This window comes from Poecile atricapillus, chromosome Z, assembly GCF_030490865.1.
Source record: "Poecile atricapillus isolate bPoeAtr1 chromosome Z, bPoeAtr1.hap1, whole genome shotgun sequence".
NCBI lineage: Eukaryota > Metazoa > Chordata > Aves > Passeriformes > Paridae > Poecile > Poecile atricapillus.
The window spans coordinates 141,554,312-141,577,909 of NC_081289.1; the positions used below are offsets into that span (position 1 = coordinate 141,554,312).

Sequence of the window (23,598 nt, forward strand, 5' to 3'; positions counted from 1 at the left end):
TTGGTCTGTTCCATCGCTTAATAAAGCTTAAGTTCATAGACAGTGGAAAGCACTGTGGTGGTCCACTTCATGCAGTTGCAGTCAGCTAAAGGTAAAATCCTATATTCCTTTGGTTGCTAATTCCTTAAACCAAACTGTAGCAGCTGCTTATGACTATAAAACAGCCGATGTACTGTTGAAAGGGGTTATTTTGTTTATTTTGCTGCTTGAAATGTAAGTTAATGCTTGCAGTGTAAGTTATTACCTGTGCTCTGTGATGTTGGGCCATTTTATAAATTTGTATTCAATTCGTGTAGGTGACTGCAGTCTAATTCTAGGATGACCAAAATTTGCTGTACAAGTTGGGCCTATGTACGGGAGGACTTTGTCTGCCAGTTAAAAAATTCATGCAGGCTGCTGTGACAGCCAGTGTTAAATCTGTCATCTCTAATAGGTTTAATATGCATGGTAATTTCATCAGACTCCTTGTTGACTGTGTTTTGAGTTTACTTAAAATCAGAGATGAATCCTTTTTGCATAGTTTTCTGCAAGTTTTAGCTTCCTTCTTTCTATATCAAATTAGTTCCTTTGAAGCATAGGCTTCTGCAGTTGCAAGCTCTTGCACCTTTGGTTGGAGGCAACATTGAAAAGATATTTTCAGGAAAGCAAACTTCTGCAAACTCAAATCATCTCATTCTGTGTGACTGTGGTCTAAGAGTTGGGGAAAGAATTTAGAGAAAAAGATTACTGGAACAGCAGCTAAACATTTCCTATCAATTATAATAGCTGAAGTTCTTCAGGACAAACTCAATGTAGTCTTTTACAGATTGGTCTTCTGATGTTATACAAAAAATGTAGGACCAAAAATGTGAGATGTAACTTGTTTCAAAATCAAAGATTTTTTTTTTTCTTTTCCTAATTCTGATAGCTTACATATTTCCATTTACTATCTCATTCCGGGCTATGGGATAGAAAAAACCAAATGTACTTAAAAAGGAAAGAATTCCTAATTTTTGGTGCACAGACACATCATCACATTAGCTTTTATAGGACTAAAAGAATAATTTTGCCTTTACTTGTGGAGTTTAGTAGTTTTGTGGTATTAGTTTGAAAATCTAATCTAACTGCTTAAGATGAAACTGTACCTTTATTATTTTTGTCTGGTTTGCTGTGGAGGGAAGTGACTTGGTCAGTTGCAATAGATTATATCATTCATGTAGGTAATTGATCCCCTTTGACCCATTTTACATGGAAAAATCACAAACAATTAAATGGGCTTTCTCAAACAATAATGTAAAAAGGCATGTTGCTTTTGCTAAATAGATTAAAGAAGCAATTAATTGTTTAAGATGACTTGCCCCTAGGAATTCTTTGTTGCTTATCCTATAATTGTGTCGCTTTTTGATCTGATCAGTTTAAATTTGTTTCGTTGTGACCTTTTGCGTAGTGCTTCCTTGTTGATTGGAATTACATGCACACAGAAAATAATTGAATACTTCTGTCCTTTCCTCTTCTGCTGCTGTGGGGTGCAGGGAGGGAAAATGTATCCTTGATAAAAAAGGAAGGAAAGCTTTAAGGTATTTTTCTTTTTCAAATACAGTTACACTTTTGGTAATTGGGAGTGGTACACTATAAACCATTGAGGCAATGTAAATATAATGCAAAGGTTGTATTTCTGAGCTCCATTGTAGCAATGTGTTAATACAAGCACTGCTATGAAGCAGCTTAGTAGAAAATTTCCTTTTCCAGAGTGCCTTAATGCCTGCCCAGTTATTCTTCAAGACAGAAGATGGAGGCAAATATCCTGTCATTTTTAAGCATGGTGATGATTTACGTCAAGATCAACTTATTCTTCAGATTATTTCACTCATGGATAAGGTGAGAATTATTAATCTACATCCTTTCTTTCTGTTTTCTTGTCAAAAGCAAGACTGTTAAACACTGTTAATGCATCTTATATTGGTAATAATCTCATAGTTCTCAGATCTCTAGGTGGTCTTTTTCCTTTTCTATATAGATGTGCAATTTTTTCTTTTCTATATAGATGTGCATTTACTCTGGGTAAATTTTAAAAAATAAAGAATACAGACTTGCCAAGCAGGCTTTCACTCATTATCAGTTTCAGTGAAGAACAGTGGAGATCAATGCCCAATACACATCCTTTTAGTAATAGAATCTGCATTTCTGTTGCATTCATCTTTGCTTGTGTGTATTGTTTTTTTTCCAGCTATTAAGAAAAGAGAACCTGGATTTGAAGCTGACACCGTATAAAGTGCTAGCAACTAGTACAAAACATGGTATGAATACATTTATTCCCTAAAAATACAGTATGGAGAAGAATCTCCTCCCTGTGTTCTTAGTGTGTAATAAAGTATTTTTAGAGGGTAAGCCATGGAAGTAAACAATCTGAGTCACCACTGTATTCCATAGGTGACTCAAATATCTTCATAAAAGAAGCCTGGTCTGGATTTAGGAATATGTGACAATAATCTTTGCTGCTGGCTTGCTGTGTGATCATGAATAAGCAACTTAACACTCCTTTTTAGAGATCTGTGCATGAACTGGACAAAAAACCCATAAAATCAAACTTGGCTACCATTAGATATGTTCTGGATAATATTTAGAAAGCCATCAATGTACTTTCTCTCATCTTGAAAACTTGTAAAAACACACGTTTTGCAAGTTAATTTGGTGTTAATGACAAGTTGTTTTAAAAGTATTGAACACAAGAAATTGGAAAATGGGACAGAAATGTGGGTTTTTTATTCCTATGAGAAGCTGAATTACTGTGTATTAGTTCTGTCCATTCATAAACATGTGTTAGAGGATAGCTTGAAAGTTCTGTGCACTGGAGATTTTCTCTTTTGGCTGTTTTCTGTCATAGGCTTCATGCAGTTTATTCCATCAGTACCAGTTGCAGAAGTTCTTGCTACTGAGGAAAGTATACAGGTATGTGATGGGCGAGTTGTAAATTATCTTCTGATCAAACAGTGTAATCTGAAGGCTTTTGCAAAATTCTCTTAGTCTCTCACCTGACTCTTTGATCTGCTAGAAGACACATTACAGCTGGAAACATTACAAGTTATTACAGAAGATGTTTAAAAAGGTATACATAAATGACCCCTAGAGTATCTCACATTCTAAAGGTAACACTATTTAAATAAATTACTGTGGAGTTTAGTTATGATATTGAAATCCCAGCTTTGCTGTATTGATGAATGGAAGATACCTGAAACTTTCTGTTTTGTTTCAGAGTGTATGTCTTTCATTTGACCTTGTCAAAATATATTTTGATAAGTTCTTTTTTTTTTTTTTTTTCAATGAAACAACTAAGTAATTCATTCACATAATTTTTGAAGCCTGTTCCCCTTCCATAGTGGATGTATAGGTGCTGTAACTTTGGTTAGCCAATTTTCTTAATTCTCATGGATTTGAGTGGGGGCACACAACTGAATAGTGGCACACAAAACTCATATTGGTTTCAAGCACTGCACAGAGGCTAGATAGCAGAGCTATCTATATAATATAATTATAATCTATAGCTATATAAATAGCTGGTCGATATATATATAGCTGGATAAAAATATACCAAATTCCTGTATGAGGTGAGTAGCGAATAGGTTTTTTTAATGAAAATAGAGTACATTTATTTGGATTTGATTTGTCACAATAGCTCTTTTCCTCTTTTGTAGATGATACTGAAGTTTGCATTTTTTTTGCAGCTTAGTAACTGTGAGCCAAAGCAAACTAGCTCTCAGGTCCTATAAACTACATATGTTGAAAGTACGAAGATTTAAATTGGTTTTAATTTTTCATTATCATTTGCTTAACAAATAAGCTTACCAAATACTTCTCACATATAAAAAATGCTTATCACTAATCAGTGACAAGCATGAGGCTACGTAAGTTGTTTTTTTTTAGCTTTCCATTCCATAGAGGTTGTGATAAGGTACATCTGCACAGTCAATAATTTTACAGATTATAAAGTGCTTTTCTGACAATTGTTTGCAATCTTGAAAATGTACTATTCATAATTTAATCTGTTACATGTTTTTATAAAATAGTATGTTTAGAAATGCCTGTTGAAACTGTTATTTTTCAATTACTTACGACATCATATTATGGTTGGAAATATATGCCCTATTGTTTCAGTTGCTATGAAGACATAAGGAGCAATTATTCCTGTGAATAATTATTAATCAAAATAATGTGCCAAAAGAGTGCAATTTCCTGTGCTGACATGATAAAATAGCTGGGTATCGTAGGCAAAGGAAATGAAAAGTAATTAACACTTTTAGGTGTTTTGGAAGTTTGGTTTACTCTTTTTGGAAATAGTCATTTTGGATTTCACAGCTGTTCTAGTAAAGATGAGCACTGTGTATAACTACTACATTAACTAGTGAAAAGATTTAAAGCCAGTAAACCAGTGCTGCCTGTGAAATGCAGATCTGCAGGAAAGAAAAGAAGCTTTGGTATCAGTGTTACTTACCTTTTATCAACAACAATTTAACAACACTAAAATTATAGTTCATGTTTTAGAAGTTCATTTCCATACATGTCTTAATTTTTCAATATGGTTTTAGTAACTTACATGTCGTCCAGGGGACTACCATGCTCCACTTACAGTGCTTCCTTAAATTGTGCTTACTGGAAAAAAAAATTGCCTAGACTTGGATATAACTGAGTTTTCTCTTACTCAAGAAGGTTAAGAGGTTTTTTTTTGGCTGATAGGAAGGATTGTTTGGCCCTGTCCTCATTTCAAAGGAAAATGAAATTTTCCATTTGATGACTCAGGCTAATTTTCTTTTTGAACTCAATAGCTGTAGTTGGTTTTATATGAGGAATCATATAAGGATCATAAACCCTGTAACGGCATGTTCCCCAAATGTAGTTATAAAGCAGGACTGTTAATCCTGTTTTAGTTTTTGTTGATATGACCTAAACAGTTTGCTTTGGAAGTACTGTCACTCACAGTTACTGACTAGTAACTTTTGACTGCATTGTTAATTTTTTGAAACATTTAATAAAGGAAACTGCTTTTCAGTTTATGTGTTGATTATTAGAATGTGATGATTGAGACATAATATAAATAAAGCAATATTAAATTAGATTTTACACGGTATTTTGGGAGTGGTTGTTAGTTTAACAGATTGTAATAATGGCCATGTGTGGTCTTGATTTAAATATTTTTTTTCCTAAAGACCCAGTTTTGTATCATGTGGAATAACTAAATATCTTCATGGCATTCTCTCCAGAACTTCTTCAGAAAACATGCCCCTAGTGAGACTGGCCCTCATGGAATCAGTGCAGAGGTGATGGACACATATGTTAAGAGCTGTGGTGAGTTACAGTCTTTAATACTTGAAACATTTGTCATAATGCTGATAATCTTGATTATTCTTCACCAGAACCACTCCTGCCTCAAGTCTCTGTGGTATATTTATTGCTAGTGAACTAGAGCTAAGATAATGTGATATGCTGTTGTTAATTGTGTGGAACTTGTTGCTCTCCAGGAAAAGTACTTATACTGATGTTTACAATTTACTTGTTACAGCTGGTTATTGTGTGATTACTTACATCCTTGGAGTTGGAGATAGACATCTGGATAATCTGTTGCTAACAAAAACAGGTAATTCTTTTTAGCAGTATAATTTTATAGCAACAGTTGTTTAATTTCTAATGTGTTGGTACTTTTTTGTTGCTTTTTCATTGTGAATATAACCCACTGAGTATTGCAGACTAGATTATATTTTGAAATGTAAGTTATATTGTCTCATTTAAGGTAATATTTGCTCCAGTGTGTAGTAAGAAGATGATTTCTTAACTAGAGGAAATGAAAGATTTGAAAATCAAGCTACTTCAACTATTGTAATCACTGCTTTGGGATAGAGGGAATTTCAGTTCTTTTCACTGAAAATGAGTTCGTGTATAGCTGCATGAGCTTCACAAAGTTTTGACAAATAGCATTTCTTATAGGGGAACATATTTTTGAATTTTTGTTTGGCTTATTTTTACTTGCTTGCTTACTTTTGAACTACAGCTTCCCTAGGAGTTCTGATTGCTTGAATACCTTCATTATGTAGTGGTGGAGAATTAAGAGTTGTGGTTAAGTGTTTATTATGAAGTGAAACATTTATTGAATGAGAAATGTTTAAACAAAAAACGTTACTTGGAAAAAGAGACCTATCTATGTGGAAGGGTTGTTAGTTACAGGTAAGGCTGAAGCATATACTGCTTTTAACCCTGATTGTCTGAAAGAGTAGAAAATTAACAATTGGCCTTGATTAGGGTAGAAGGTTTTGCTCTAAGCTCATGGGGGAACAACTAAAGCAAGTGTATTTTACCTTATATGTTTGAAAATATGCAAACAGTAATTTAAAGATTTGTCTTGAGAGGTCTCTCATTTAATTGTGGTGGTGGGTATAAATCTTTCCATAGCAGGCTCTTGCATGCTGAGGGTAGTAACAGCTCAGTGTTTTGTTTTGGGATAATGTGCATCTTAACTGTCTGTTTTAAGAAGTACAGCACAGTGACTTTACTGGAAGAATTTGGGGAGTACAGCAGAGGGCAGTGCACATCCATCGTACATTCCAAGTTGGAAAACCCATGTTCTGCCACAAACTGAGAGCTTTTGTGAGCTATCAAGAGAAATCCTTACGTTCCACATGTTCCAAGTACAAAAAAAGATTTGCTACCAATGCTTGTTTCTTGCTACTGAGAATCCCTTAGCCTTAAGTTGGAAAAAGCTAATTTCATTCTTCTCTCGTAGAATGAATGCTCCAGGTACCTCCTTCAGAATCATACAACTCTATATGCATCCTTTCTTGATGATATTTATTTAATGAGTTGAAGGTTTCCAATAGGGTAAAGAATGCTGGGTACCAGCTGTGGGTTCACATATTTCTTACGTATCATTACTTTTTTTTGGCACAACTTTTCATTTTGGTGAATGTAGCCACATCTGTTAGAGTCCTTCCAACAGAATTGGTGTATCATCTTGTAACATACATATGTCTATGCTTACAATAGGTACAGTATAATTTAAATATTAAGCACTAGATACAGAAGTTCATAAAAACATATTGTTTTCTACCCATTAGAAATGAGGATTTTTTTTTCATGATATGTCACTTACCTAATGAAATAATTTCTGTTACCTTTCATGACTCTTTTATGCCTATAGTTCTAGAAATAAAGTGGCTTTTTTGTAGTAGTAGTACAAAAAAAAAGTAGACAGTAGTAGTCTTGAACAAGGCATCTGGATTTTCAGGGTTTTAAATGCTGTGCCATTTAAAGGACAGCTGTAGAAGTGTGTTTGGAAGGAGATGCAGAGAATCTTCAGTCAAAACATCCTTATCTGTCAGTAATGTTAAAAATTACAAAAAGACTTGCATCAGTTTCGTAAATGTGTCTTTGCTGGCAGCCCAGAGGTCACATTATATACTCAGTATTGCATGACAGGGATGTTTATTTTTTCTGAAGACTTCAAACTTTTTACTTCTCATGGAGACAAAATTCATTTTCAGTTGCTCTATGTTTTAACATCTTGTTTCTAAATCTGTAGCAGATATTGCTGTAAGTTATAGATAGCAAGACACTATTTTCAGCTGTATGCCCCGGTTTAGGCAACATCAGTGCCTCTCTTTAGGATTACAGACTGATTTATATATTGAAGCTGGCGTCTGATTTAACAGCTAATGTTCCTTTTGTTGCTTTGGAAGGAAGATCTGGGTGGTTGTGAAGCTGGATTGTGATATACGAGGCATAGCATGTTCAGTTAACTTCCATGGAGTATGCACTAGGCTAGTATATTGCAATTATACCTTGCCTTCCCTTGAGAACACTTTGTTCTGCAGTTCTTACGCTCTCTGATTTGATTGTAGAGTCAGGATCTAGGTACTAATAAAATACCCAGATACGGATGTCTTCATATGGGCAAGGCAGTCAGTACAGTTATAAGGAGAGTTAGAAAGTATTTCAGTTTTCATAGACAAGTGCAATCTTCTGTCCCATTAGAGGTATATTAGTAATTTCAATTTGCTTTATTGACATGCAGAGGTTTCACAAAGGTCCAGACTATGTGTAGATATTGTAGGATATCCTAGACCTTCAAATCACTTTCTTGATAGCGCTGCTTATCTATGTGTCTGACCAACTTAATGTCACCCTAGTGATGGCCAGCTTATCTTTCAGTAATCTCTGGTCACATGCATGAAAATGCAAGTTCCCAGTATGATTTCCCAAAGTACAGGGTTTTGATGGGGCCATACACTTGAAATTGTTCTGTAGCAGAAGGAAAAATTGCTATGTGGATAAATTTAGGTTATTAATATCTAAGACCAGGCCAAAGACTGGGTGCTCAGGACTTGAAAACCACATTTGCTTTAGGCATCACTTGTAAATAGATGAAAGAAGTGGGCTGTCTTCTGATTTAATGCTTAGAGGTAGAACTGTGGTCACCAACTGACACCACATTTATTCTTCAGTCTTGATTAGAAAGAGTTGCCAGAAAAGACAGCAAGGACCTGAACAGATCCATATATGAAATGTATTTCATATACATGTGTTTGTACTTCCTGTGTTTTTCCACTCAGAAAAATCTATCCCAGAGCTGGTCTGAGGTGGTAGAAATGGAAAACCTGCAGGATTCAAACATTTACTCTATGTCAGTACTTAGACAAGTCCATTGTCAAAAACATTTATTAATGTTGCAAAATCCTATAGTATGTAAAATACAATTTTTAAAGATGTTTTTAAATGTTACTGGCCTTGATAGAGGGACATCCTTATTTAAAAAAAAAAAAAAAAGAAAAAAAACAACAAACCAGTGCATACTTTTGTCCTTTAGATTTCTCTCCAGAATTCCATTTTCTATGGTACTTACTGCAAAAAGAACCTGACCTTTTAGCTTTTGATCTGCTAAAACACTTTCTCTTCTAGGCACCTTGAACAGCATTTGTCATCCAGTTAAAAATACCAGGCCTATTTTTTTCTTATAATATGCCTGAATAGAATGTATTTTGAGAATGGACAGCCTGGGGAAGGGAGGTGAATTATAATGCTTAAGACAAGCTGGGCTCTTACCAGTAACAGTGTTAAACTTTACCTCCATCTGTTGCTGACTTCAAAACCTGTATCCTGAATAACTTCTTAAAAATTCACATTACTTTCACTGTTGTGTAGTCTTATGTAGAGAAGTTGTAAGATGCTACTGATGAAAATTATTACAATAAATTAGGCATTCCAATTTCTTCATCATGGCAGTGGTCTGTTAGAAAAAGAGAAATTTTGACAGTAACATCAGATTTTGCTGGGAAAGCCAGAAACACACCTCATTTATCCAGTCATTTTCCTCAGATTAGTTTCTATTCTGTTGCTTCAAATTTAAAATAGGAATTCAGTTAAAATAATCTCTAAATTTTACAATTTTTATATGGGCCAAGTTAAAATAATAGTAGTGCTTGAGGGTTATGAAGAAATAATGAAATTTTGAGATGTTTAGGTTGGTTGGTTTTTTTGTTCTTCCCCAACAATGCAAACAGAGAAGTTTGAAATAATTTCCATTTTTACTGTTAAGAGACAATTGCCATCAGACTTACTTTATTTCAATAGTTGCATCTAATTTGCTCTGTCCTTTGCATTTTGTTTAAGGTTTTCAGAGTTCTGTCTGGTTTTCAGTGATTTATCCTAGCAAAATGAAACAATTTCTGTGCTGCTGTATAAGAACTTTCTCATATATTAAAATCTAGGTATTAGCAGTGAAAGTGATGGACAGATCACCATCTCCAGCTGCAGTCAGGTGTTACTAGCTATTGCAGGCACCAGGTATCAATTTTTAATCTCTGCAGGTCCATGCTTCACTTAATCGAAGATCACTCTCAAGGCTGAAAGGAAGTCAGATGGACTTTGAAATTCCTGATGCTCTGACTTGTAGTCAGGGTAACTTCCATGTTTTGTGCCATATCCTGGAATCTCCAGTGGCCTGTCCTCTTTATTCCATATGTTAGAAAAACAGGTGTTGAGTGAAAAAAGGCTGTCAAACTCATAGAATAAAAGAATTTAAAAAAAAAAAACAAACAAATTCAAAGGTACCCAACAGTATCAGCTTTTAGATTTTGAATTAAATAATTTTATATGTGCATGCTGCTAACTCCTGGAAGCTTCTCATCTTCTTCCATGCAGTAAATGCCTTGTGTCTTGCTTTTTCTACAGTAAAATAAATGGAGAGGGCAAGGTAATTTCTAGTCCACTAGTTTTAATGATGAGATCTGTTTTACCTGTTGTCTTAAGTAACTCTTGGTTTTAGTTTAAATCATGACTGTAACAAACAAAACCCTCACCTCTATAATTTAGCACTCATTTGGGAACAGTAGTAAACCAAAGTAGAGTCTGGTTTTGTCTGTAGTTTATAGGCGTGTCTAAAGATTAGGAGCCCTTTAAATTAAGACATAATGAATCAGAAGGAGTTGGATTGTGTTAAAACATGATGGTGTATGAGAAGTGTGTTATGATACACGGTATATTGAAGGAAGGACATGGAATTACTTTGTAAAACATCATAGTTCAAAGTCTTTAGAAAAAATAGTGTTGCACAAATTTCACATGAAGGCTGGATTACTGGGAAGATAGGTGATTACTGTATATAAATATCATGATATGAGTATCAGCTCTTCAGGGAAGACTGGTACAGGTTATAGAGAGGCCATCCCTGGGGATACTCAGAAACTTAGCCCTGGCTAAGGCACCTGGCACTGGGTGTTTGCTCAAGCAGGGGTTTGGATCAGATGTCCTCCAGAGGTCCCCTTATTCTTTCAATTGGAGTTATGTTGAATGAAAATTGTCACATTCATTAATACAAGTGGAATACTCAGAGTAACACCCTGGTATAAATGGCACTTGGGATGATCACTTGAAATACTTGAAACCCTTTTGTCTAAGTATTAAAAGATTTGAAATCATTGAGTTTATTAACTAGATAAATTTCTTATTTATTAACATAAATAAGAATATAAACATCAGCTATATTCAGTACAAAATATATAGCAAATTTAATTTGTCCAAAGCAGGCTTGTTCCTCACTTGTTCAGTTGTTACTCTGGAGGGTAACACGAGTCTAGTTCCACTGCAGAAATCTCTAGACCTTCAGTGCTCCCGCAGGCTGCTCCTGGTGCTACACCTTTGTGCAGGAACCAGGGAGAGCCTTTTGTGTCCATATTCTGTAGCATGGGAGCTGGTTTAATTGATCTTCCAGGAGCTGAATTAAGATTGGTCAGGTCTGTGTTTAGTAGACAGGTTTGAAAGGTTTTAAATATATTTATCTAAATGGGAGCTTGTACATACATTTTAAGTCAGCCTAAAAAAACAGCTGAATTTTGAAGTACAGCTAGGAAACCTAAAATGTTAATACAGGATGGCCTCATCTCACTTCTAAGTATCTATCACTTAATTATTGAAATATTTTTTAATGTTTTAGATGTATTTGTTACCAATGTAAATTATTAATTATCATCTTTTATTCCTCATCTCCAGAGCAAACTCAAAAAAAAATATTTACTGCTACAAGAGTTACTGTTTTATTCAAAATGTTGTCTCTTGACTCTTCAAGGTGACAGGTTTGAATAAGTGAACAGACAGCAGGTCCCCAAAACTTTTTAGTTAAACATTTTTTCTAGCTTAATGATGGAAGGGTTCTGTATGTGGTTGCTTCAAAAATTTGGTGTACAAAAATAAGCTCTAAAATAATCTCCTGTACCAGACCAGAAAGAATGTATTGAAGAAAGGGTTTTGTTTTTTTTTATAGCACAGTTAGTTATGCAAAATGTAATGGTTGTGGCATTTATCAGTCAGCAAATATTTTGCCAATTGTTCAGGATACTTGTGACCTCTCTTTGAAATTGGACTGTCATGGAGTTTGTTTCTTAGATTGAAGAAGAATGCTTATGACAGATCTCAAAAAGCCTTTTCTATTGATACTAAATTATTATTCAATGAAACAGTCAAAGACAGGTGATTAGTTGAAAAATATGACTGCTCAATTTTTTTTCCAAGAGCACTGAGAACCTAATCTTATGAAATCTTAAAATGAATACAAATGCTGTAGATTAAAATACCCCTTAGCAAATACACCCCTGTCTATAATGCTGCTCAGTTCCATAATTTTGAAACAAGACTCTATCTTCTGTGCTGTCTGTGTTTGTCTAGATAACAATCATGCTTATAATTTTCCACCTTCTTGTTTAAAAAATCTTCTGTCTTGTATATCCATGCATATCTGCAATCTCAACATCTTTTTGTAATGTAGCTGTGGTATAGCTCAAGCCATTGCATAAATTACACATTCCAAATTAAAAATACATTTTCAGAACACATTCAGAGACTTTATTTTGCTTAACATGGACAGTATTTAACTGAGTCAAGATTATTCCTAAAAAAAAGCTACCTAAGAATTATGAATTGTTTTACTTTATTTTAGGCTTTTTGAAGTTGCCGGTAAACTGAAGTTTACCAATGGAAGTTCAGTTGTTCATTTTGCCAGTGATAACATCTCATGCATATCATAATATTGATAGGGAACACTCTGAATTCTCCCCCAGCTTATGTGTGAGCATGAAGGTGAGCAGCACAGCAGGCTCTTGATAGGAAGGACAATGGCCTTGTGCACTTGAAGAGAGGAGGCATATACAAGGTTTTTTTATTGCTGAAGAAGTGTTCTAAATGCAGTCAGTTGAACTGAGAAGGGAAAGGTAGTGATCAAGTGATCAAATTCATTTTAGTACTGAAAAAGGGTATGACAAACTTTTTGGTGGATTTGAAATCCGGTTTCAAATTGAAGTGGTAGTGATGTTTCTTCAGTGTATTTCAAAGCCATGGATAATTTTTGACCCTACTTAAACAACTCCAAAGACTTTGGAAACAGCATTGAAGTTTTCTTTGCAGATCAGTGGCTTTGAAATGTTGTTTATAGGGCTATGAGTTGTACTTTCTCATTGTTATATTAGTTCTATGTTACATTTACCATATTTCATGCTACAGCAATCAAATGTGAAACACACATTGAACTGCTTTAAGTATTAATATTTAAATTTGCTAAAAAATTATAAAGAAGGTGCAAAGAATTAGTAGCATCTATTATGTAAACTGAATTTAGTATCTACTGACCAGTTTCAATATTGGTTCAGTCTTTGTGAATATACTCCACTTGTTTAAAAATCAAAAAAGCAGGAAAACTGATCTTGTTAGTACTCTTATTGAACTTGAAATCAGGTTTGCTTCTTTAAAACCATCATTTCCAGATAAGAAATATACTGTTATAAAACCTTACAGAAAACTTTCTGGGAGCTGCTCACTATCTTCTTAATGATTATATTTTCCTAAGTTTTGCACCAAGAACTATGTGCAGTGTTTGCCTTTCCTTTTTCTACAGGTAAACTGTTTCACATTGACTTTGGTTATATTTTGGGCCGTGACCCCAAGCCCCTTCCTCCCCCGATGAAGCTGAACAAGGAGATGGTGGAAGGCATGGGAGGCACCCAGAGTGAGCAGTACCAGGAGTTCCGTAAACAGTGCTACACAGCCTTTCTCCACCTACGCAGGTAACAGCAGTAGGTTTATGCCAAAACTCATTAGAGCCACTCTAAAGCAAGAGAGGAGATGAGCAAATGAATTGCTGAAATGTTTCTGTTGAAAATTCAAAGCTTGTTTAAACGTGAACACGAGAATTTGTATGAAACAAAGGAATGAAAACATCACAGTGTTGGTGTAATGTGGAGGGTGAATGTAATTGTTCAAGATAAAGTCCCCAGTTTTGCTTGTTTAATAACTTAAATAGATTAATTTCATAACTCAAGTAGGATATTAAATTATATTTCTTTCTGGGTATTTTTTTGCCCTGAAGCTTCTTTTCCTCTGATTATTGATGATCAAGGAACTGTCATTTTGATTTAAGTCATTACTCATTTGCTTTATCCTCCTCCAGTTAAAATTAGTGATGATCAAATTCTTTGGCTTGAAGATGACAACACATATGCTTAGTTCAGTTCAGCGCCTGTGGGACAAAAATTAGCAACTTGTAGTGACAATCAAGCATGTTAGAAATTTCTTTAAATACCCAGAATTGTGGCAGCTAAAGGTTCTTTAGACTCTGGTGTCTATGAACCAACAGATCTTTCTTTTAAATTTGGAATCAGCTTCATTCTTGTGCAGTAACTGTATTACTTATCCATCAACTTTCTGAGCAAAGTAGCTTGTTTTCGTTCTGTTTAAACAGAGCACAGGTAAGGACTCCTGGTCTGTCCAGGGATTTGATTTAGCACATCTTCAGTGAAGAGGAAAGATTTTCATTTTAATATCAAAGATTGCCTAATGGAAGCTTTCAAAGATGTGTAAGAAATTGGTAATATGGTAAGCTTATGTGAAAAGTACCTGGAATATGGAAATCAGACAGTGATAGAAATAAAATGCTTCATGTAGTTCTTCAGTTGATAAAAGGAGGAAGACTAAGTGGTTGATCTAGGAATTGACATTATTAATGGGTTAAAAAGCCATTCAACAATTTTAAAAAACAGTGGCATGTTATCAGCAAGCAGTATTTATCGCTTCAGAGAACAGTCCAACTTCTGAGCTGTGCTTAAAACTTCTTAATGCTGTATTTCTTATTTGTCACATACTTGAGTTGGTTTTATTATTTTGTTATTTAAACCTAGCTGTTTCAGTGGAAAGGTCTGTTGTGTCTGTGAAAGATTATTCATTGAATTAATTTATGTAATAATTTGCTACAAAGATCATCATTAAATGTGTAGTATAGTGGTAATTTGGGTATACAACTAAACTGTAAATCAAGATGGTTTCATTCTTAATGTCTGGAATTGTAATTGTAATTATAGTATTGCCGATATTTGCTCATTTTGTTGGAAAATACTTTTAACTGGTTCTGGATAAATATCCTTAAGGCTTTCAACAACAATACTGTATGATAATATTAGAATTATTGTAACAATTACTTTAAGCAGCTAGAACTAAAATTAGTTAAGATTACTTGTTAAAAAAGAATAATTGGATGTGGAACATTTTAGTTCTAGCAGTTCTGCATATTGACAGAAACCCACTCACAGACATCTTCTGGCCAAGTAGTGTGAAATCAAAGCCTCTGATAGCTAAGACAAAATGCTAACTTTGTCATCTCCATCAGATTGTGCTTTATTTTAGTTGTTTATTTCCCTGGGGAATAATTAGTTCTATGATATTTCAAGTATCATATCAAGTATCTTGGTGTATCAGGATTCCTGGTGGAATGGATGTTGCATAGTGGGAAAAAAAAAAGTAAGGAATTTTAAAGTTACAAGTAAAAGAATAGTTTTGTCCATTGTTTCTGGTTATTAGCACTTTGGCATATGATAATCATTGCATGTTCTTTAGTTAGTTTGGGGGATTTTCTTGGGGAGTAGGAATAAGGAAATGCTTTCTGCTTTTATGAGCAGCAGTAATCAGCCGTGTGTGTTTGTCAGCAGTGCTGTAGTGAAGGAGCAGCTGCCGCATTCTGAATGTGTTGCAGGGCAAATTGTGGCTGTCAGCAGGACTTGCATCTTCACTTGGGTTGTAGCAGCCTTTTATGCTTTTGTTATGCATGTTGAACCTGTTTAAAGATGTTTAAATCCTTCTACATGTCAGCATTTCCTTTCCACCAAGAATTTCCCACTTACACATCTTCAGCAGGTTCTATAATATCACAAAATGGATCATCTGGCCCACCTCCCTGCTCAATGAGGGTCATCCCAGAGCATATTGCACAGGGTTAAGTTCAGAATTGCCAGGAAAACTAATCCACAAACACCAGAGGTTTATGTCCAAAAAGGAGACAGGGGAGTCCTTTTAATTTATTCGAATGAAGGGAGAGGCCATGGGGCATTCTCCTGGGGTCTTTCAAATTTTTGGAGGATGCAGCCTCCTTTTTATCCTAATTTCCTGGCTGCACGTCCCTTCTCTCTTTCCCCATTGGCTGAAGTACTTGAGAGATATGGACTTCCTGGAACGCCTGATACCTAAAATTCCCATCTAATGTATAACTCTCCCTCTTAATTTTTAATTCTTATGGACTTTATGGTGTTTCCCCATTGTCTCTTTCATCTTTCAATATCCATTTTCATTTATCAGCAAACATACAGTTTGTTTGTAAAGGCAAATATCTTTTCTTCCATTCATCGATCAGTGGAATCCTTCCCATTGTTTCTTTTATCTCTCAGCACTGGTTTTATTTACCAGCAGACCCACAGCTTGTTTGTAAAGACAAATACATAATTTCTCTCAGACTAGTTTGGAATATCTCCACTGAGGGAGACTCTACACCCTCTCTGGGCAATCTGTGGCAGCAAAGAATCCAGTCAGAGCATTTCAGAATTTTTTTCCTGAGTGAGGCTCTAGTTTGCTTTGTTCCTTCCAAGTAAAGGTTTCCCCTGCATTAGTCCTGTGAGAAGCTTGCTATTTAGTTTGAGTTACAGGCCATAGTAAGGACAAAGGAGTAGGAGATAAGAAGGAGTAGGGACAGAAGCTGTAGTTTGGGCTGAGAGTTTTTTCTCTGTAGGGGTGGGGTATTCTGGCTGGCTGGAGCAGTTTTTCCCCAGATTGTTCTCATTTTAGTGACTGAGGGTGCTGTCCAGATGTGAATGGAAACACTGTACGCAACAAGTGGAAAGCTGTGGTGGCTCTTGGGAAGTGCTGCTCCTTTGGAAAGGTTGTAGCTAGGCAGTGCAGGGTCCGGATAGTGTTCTAAAAGCTGGGGTTAGATGGTGAGGAGAAAAGAGAGAAAGTGAAGCTGGGTGGGATCAGGTCCATATTCACTGAGTTTGGACTGCAAGGAAATACTTTGGAAGAATAAATGCTGTAATTTATTATAGCAAACTGTGACTTGACAATGATGTGGGAGTATTCATGCTATTGAGAAGATAATTGAGTTGTGGGGCATCCCATGTGCTACTGAAAGAAAGATAGTGTCCTTAAGGCATTTTAAACCTAGGGATTTGGAGTTAGACCAGGTAAGCAGGGCCTTAGTTTTGTATTGCAGATAACTGTATACCTTCCTGTCCTTGTCTTTATAGTGGATGTTTGTAGCTTCAAATTTGGTAGAGTGTTGCAAAGTCAACACTCTAAATATTTGATTGGTTTAGGACATCTATATGCAAAGGGTCTGGTAAATATTGAAAACATAAATAAAGTAATGCTTAGGATCAAGCAGGTATTTGAGATGTTAACTACTTGAAAACAAAAGTTGCTGTTCTCAGAAAACGTAGCAATGAGAATTTCACCTTTTGTCTGATGTGGGTTTTTTTCTTGATATATGAAACCTCTTCTATGTAGAAGTAGAGGTTTTTGTTGAGTTTCTTTAATAGTACTTTATGTTCAAACCAGAAGTTAATCAACCTTCTGTGTACCTCAGTCTTTATTTATTTTGTGAGCTAATTTGTACTGTGTTTGGAGAAAGCAAAGAATGATGTCAGAAAGATTCAGGTTTCAGTTTAAGTACTTCATTAAACCTCCTTAAAACTAAGAAAGCCTGGCTCAGAGTTTGTTCTGGCTGTGGATGGATGTCAGCTATTCCAGACACCTTTGTAATGTAAATGTCAAAGATGACTGATATCCCTTGTTTGACAAAGGTGTTTGGTTTTTTACGAGTCAGGCTCCAAACTCAGGTGATTCAGCAAAATCTCTCTTAGATGAGTTTGGGCTGTCAATTGCCCAGCTATAAAACCTCATGGCGTATTTGCCATGTTGCCTGTAAGAAAGATGGCAGTTGATGACTCAGTTATGGAAATGTTGGGGTGAGGGGCAGACGACAGACCTGCAGATAGTATAGTGAGCAATTCTTCCTTAATATTTAGGGATTTTTCCACTCCATTCTGCCCCCCACCCCCCCATTACCTTTTTTTTTGTTGTTGGTGGTGGTTTTTTTTGGGTTTTTTTGTTTTGTTTTGTTTTGTTTTTAAATGAGTTTCTTCCAGTGATCTTATTCTTCAAGAATCAGAAGACTCCGTTGGATAGAACAGAACCATGTCTTAACTGACATCTATCAATGATGCCTAGACGTTTAAAATCTTTTTTTACAAGCCTCCATCACATAAATAGCTCCAATAACCTCTAGTGCTTTTAAGTTCTTACGCTCTATGTGGTTGAAGAGCAGAAGGGACTCTGAGACTTTGGATTCTGTGTCAGTTTGAAGGGAAAACTACTGACAGAAGGTACCACTAACCTAGGAAAATACTTGAGAGCAAGTACCTGTAACATTTAAGCATGTTTAAAAAGAAACTTGCTAGTTTCAGGCAAGTAGAAGAAAAATTCATTGAAATCTGTGATGTCTGTTCCTAGCAGCAGAGCAACCTGACTGCCAGATTTCTTATCCAGATCTGAAACAAAATCATAGAGCTAAATTCTCTTTTTTTCTTTTAATTTATCATAAAAGTAATTTTCCTGACTCCAGCCCCCTACCCCTGGGGAAGTGAAGTAAAACTGCTGAAAGAAATGAGGCACTGAAGATTTCTAGATTTCTAAAATTAAACAGTTGATTTTAATGCTTTTCTTATAATGTCGAAAAACTTATATTGGAATGTTAGGTAGTGTTATTTCCAGATAATAATAAAGTGTCAAGAATTTTTGCTGGAATTAAGTTTTTCTAGAGAGATGTCTCTTTGAGCAATATTTACTTTGTAAAATACAGCTATGAAGCAGACCTTTTGTTTATCTGAAATATTTTGTACTCCTTGAAATTGTATATATAGCTGATACATATTTGACAGCTCCCTAATAAACAAGTTTTCCTGCTAAGAATTCACTTTCTGTTATCAGTGAAGCTCCTGGTTCTCTTAGCAAAGCAATATTTCAAATGGTGAAGTCAGTAACATATTTTGTGTCTTAAAGGAAAGCAGATCTTTTTGCAGAGGAAGGGGAGTTTCAGTTTGTGTTGAAGAACCTGAAACTTATCCTTTGAAAAAGAAACCGACAGCTAATTTTCTGCAAGGGCAAGATGGTGTTCTTTAACACAAATAGTCATGAGTGCTTCCAACACCATTTTAAAGCTAAAAACTGTTCTCTGATTTGTCTCTTTTAATGGTTATAGATGACATTTGTACTTCCTAAGTGTACTGTGCTACCACTATTACTGGAGCTTAACTGAGCAACTGAAGACTTGGATCTGGTTAAATATTTAACTCATTATGTCAAAAACCCTTGCAGTGATTGGAAGAATAATTTTTTGTACTTATGAAGACTTCATCTGAATATATATCATGCTGCCGTATAACTTCTTAATAAAAAATAACCTCTGAATCAGTATTCTAGCATGTTTATCCTACCAGAGGTAGAAAATGGCATTAAAACTTAAAATATATTAAAGTTTATATTTGATGTGTCTCTGAGTAAATGTTCTGACAATATTGGAAAGTTGTAACAAAATCAGAGCATTATATTTACAGTTTTGGCAGTTTGAGGGATTTTGAAGGTTAAACTTTGATAGTTAATATCAGTATCTTGTATTCTTCAATATAAATGCTTTCAATTAGTATTAAAAATGGATCTTTGAAGCATTAAAAGTTCTTCATAAGATGATGATAAGTTCTTAAATTAAGTTGTTTACAAAATGTCTTCTGTACAATTTACAAAGTGTTTTAATAGTTTGCTCTTCTGCTTAGGTATTCCAACTTGATCTTGAATTTATTCTCACTCATGGTGGATGCAAACATTCCAGATATTGCTCTTGAACCTGACAAGACTGTAAAAAAGGTAATTGTGAAGCTTTCATTGTCTTTCAGTAACCCGGGGCATCTCATTATGAAATTTTCAGTCACTTGTGATGATGACTTATTTGTCTCTCATCTGAAAATACTTGCTTCGTTTTGTAAGCTTTGAGCAATTTCTAGAATCATTAAAGATAGGAGAGTGTACTTGGAGAGCACTTAGCACATGTGCCCATGAATACAGAATGGCTTCTTATCATCCATGCAACTCTGCTCTAGCACTGTTTCACTGGGTATGTTAGCTAAAAACAGTGTTTCCACCTTCCATCAAACTTAGGAGAAATGAGGCAGTCAGCACTAACTGTATCATGAAAGATTGTTCTATCTAGTCTAGAAACCTTTAAATCATGGATGGTTTTATAAAACCAGTCTTCTTTTAGTTATAAAACTAGTCTATTGAAGATTTAAAACCAGTAGGCTATACCAGTAGGTATATCTTCATCAACAAGAAATTTTTGTTTATTTTGAAGGCAGACCTGTGTCCTGTAATTCTAACTTTATCCTTTATACCAGCTTAAGTCATTTGTTGGAGAAGATGAAACAGGGAAACCTTATAAATATGATTGTTTAGCAAAAGATTCTGAAAATATGAAACCTATAATCGAAATAGAAATGAAAACTAGCTTTGAGCTATAGGATACTGAGTGTTAGTTACTATATAACCAAAGAACAATAGCTTAGCCAGCTGAAGGAGAATCCCTATTGACTGAACAATACCCAAATACTGACAATGAATCCAAAGGTGGAAGCAGCAAGAGAAGGATTTGAAGAGTAGCTTTTAGAGTTTAAAATGTAACACTGTATGGTAATGTAGTAGTTATTATAGGCTATATGTAAATTCTATAGATTGTGTGTCATGTCCTGGTTGGTTACTGGGAATTAGAATATTAGCCATAGAAAAAGATACAATGTATTGTAACAAAAACTTGGATCTCTTCATTTCCCCCCTCTTGCCCCTCTCTCTCTACCCCCTTAATTGCCTACTGCTCTCATGCTCTCAGCCCCCTCTTTCCACTCTCTCTCCCTGTTTGAGCACATTTATGCTGTGGCTGGCAGCGTAAATGGATCTCTTCTACTTAATCACCTCTACTTAAATAATAAACTCCTTATCCCAAGAGCAGCCTGGCTTAGAAAAGTCTCCACTGTGAACCTGTTTTACTCCTACAGTCATTCTTATCCGTTGGGTGTTTGAGCAACAGTTGACATGAAAAATACTGGATACATCTCCATCTAGATTTCATTACGCTTACATTTTAGACAAATGTTGGGGGTTTTATAACCTGATTTATAGTGAAGGACTCTCTTTTAATTCCCCAAAAGACTTTGTGGAGCCTGTATTTCCAATGGAAATAAGTTTAGTGTAATTTCTATTCGAACAGTGGATTGCCTCTCAGATAGGCTATTCTTCACTGTTTTCAATAAGCTTTGATAGCAGAGATTCAGAATTTTATCTTCATGGATCCAAGCATTTCTGTTTAGAGTTTCCTGGTTTCAAATCAATACAAAGAGTTCTTGCAGCTGTTCAGTTTCATATTCAGGAAGCTAAGCTAATCACAAGTGCTGTGTTTCATGGTAAAGATGACAATCTTCCCTCCACTCAGCTGTTTTCCTGATAAAATGACAGCAAATTATTTCTTCTAATCAGTACTTTAACCTCACCTCTGTCCCTAATGCCCTACAGATTGAGTAGGTGACTTACATAGAATATGGGAGATAAAAGACTAAAGTAGGCAACTGGAATGGTTCAGTACCTGCCAAGTTCTGGAAGTAACTACACTTCTGTAGAAGCGTCTTCTTTTCAAGGAAGAGACCTTCCAAACAGTAACAGTATGCAAGCCCTATCTAAAGAATTTCATCTTTATGAAGAAGACACATTTGGCTCTGCCTACCCATTTGAAACATGAGTTACACAGTAAGGAGAGGGTATTTCTTTTAGATTGTAAAGTCTACTAATAAATGCACCATAAATCCTAGTAAATTTGAAATATACATCAACAGGTAGAGCAGGGGTTAATTTGGGGCAAGTTTGTGCTTGACTGAAACAGTCATCAGGAACTGAAACCAGTGGTTTCATTGAACTTAAGAAGTCCTGGTTCTTTAATATTTGCACCAATGAGTTTGAGACTTATGACACATTTTAATCTTACTCATTACTGGTCATTACAGGGTTCCCTGTCATTAGATCGCAAGAATCCCAGAATGGCTTGGGCTGGAAGGGATCTTAAAGATGATCTCATTCCATCCCCCTGCCATGGGCCACTTCCACTAGGCCAGGTTGATTGTGTGACAGTGTTGTTCATCCTTGCTGTGAATGTGTTCTTGTCAGCTCTAATATTTTTGACAAAGAGTCTTCTGCTGCTTGCTGCTAATTAACATGCAATACCCTTGTTTCTTATTAGTATCTTGGCGTTGCATTTTATGGTGGAAAACTCACTAGAAATGCTGTCCAAGGGTATATGCTTTCAGTAATTCATGATAATAGGATGTTGGGTTCTGTAAAATACTTGTAAAGGATGGTTTTAATATAGCAATAATTGTGTATTTCAGACACTTGTAAAGCTCTGTAACTTTTTTTTTTTTTTTTACTCTCTGTAACTTTCCAATATAGTTTTATTGACTTAACAAATCAAAATACAGGACTGAAAGCTAGAAGGTCTTTTCTACAACTGAGAAGTATGTTACAGCTCACTTAGGTACAATAATTAAAAATCGAGATTATGTAAAGCCTGACAGTATTGCATAAATTTGGAGATCATGGAAAGCAGCAAAATCTAAAAGGAAATTCAGAATCACGGAGTATTCTGGGTTGCAAAAGATCCAAAAAGATCCAAAAGGGATCATCAAGTCCAGCTCTTACGTGAGTCCATGTGGGATCAAACCCAAATGTCGTGTTACCAGTGCATGCTCAAACCACTCAGAATTCTGAATTAGATCCATGTGTGGTTACTTCTAAATCCCATTACAAAATGGAAATATCAGTGCTTTTATTGCATGAAAAGAAAACGAGCTTTGTTGTTACATGACAGATACACTGTTAGATCAAATGCAGACATTAGTTATTGGGATCCTGAGCTCTGACAGTGCTGCAGCTTGGTGGACTGTGACTTTTACCCGGGGGGATTCCAGGCTGCCCATTCACAGAGGCTTTAAAATGTGAAAGCAAATAGAACTGAAGCAGTAAGGCAAGTGTTTCTGATAAGGAATGCAAATCACTTTGGGAGGGAAAGATCCTACTTCCCCAGGTTCTTCTAAGTTAGAGTGTGCTTGTTCCTTCAGAAAACAAAACCTGCACATTAAAGTATTGGCAGGAAGATGCCAAATAGATCAACTCTCTCAAGGTTTGTTTTCTGGTGTTTTTTTGTTTTTTGTTTTTTTGTGGTTTTTTCCTTGTTTCTCTTCCTGACATCTCAGCTATTTCTGACTCTTGTTGACAGTTTGGTCTTTTTGGTTCAAAGTTATCCTTTAAATATACTCCTTAAATTTTTGTAAAAATAATACATCACCCTGGAATCCCTAAAGAGTGGGTAAGCAGAGGAGCCTTCCATAAATCAGTTGTTGGTATTATGATCTACTGGACGCTTATATGACAATGTTCAAAGATCCTGTGAAAGTAATTGTTTTCTTTACTTCTCAATTTTTCATTTTACTGTTTTACTTTAAAAAAGATAAAACACAAAATACCTTTAAATGGGCTAGTATCAGAATCATCTAAACCTGTTATATAACAGTGAATAGATCATTGTTGTTTGGGTTTTTTTTTTTAATAATGTGCTAGAAAAGTTGTTTGGGGTATTAAATACCCATTAGCCCATCTGAAATCAGTTATAAGCTTTGTTAGAGC

General features: G+C 35.3%; 1 protein-coding gene across 2 annotated transcripts in view; it reads left to right on the forward strand.

The window, feature by feature from the left end:
* Nucleotides 1–23,598, forward strand: part of PIK3C3 (phosphatidylinositol 3-kinase catalytic subunit type 3) — a 68,135-nt gene that overhangs the window by 29,785 nt on the left and 14,752 nt on the right. For both annotated transcript variants that reach the window (XM_058826032.1, XM_058826034.1), the window contains 7 exons: nt 1,729–1,857; nt 2,207–2,276; nt 2,864–2,928; nt 5,235–5,319; nt 5,534–5,608; nt 13,403–13,571; nt 19,653–19,743. In XM_058826032.1, coding sequence (XP_058682015.1) covers nt 1,729–1,857; nt 2,207–2,276; nt 2,864–2,928; nt 5,235–5,319; nt 5,534–5,608; nt 13,403–13,571; nt 19,653–19,743 — 684 coding nt within the window. The remainder of the gene's footprint in view (nt 1–1,728; nt 1,858–2,206; nt 2,277–2,863; nt 2,929–5,234; nt 5,320–5,533; nt 5,609–13,402; nt 13,572–19,652; nt 19,744–23,598) is intronic.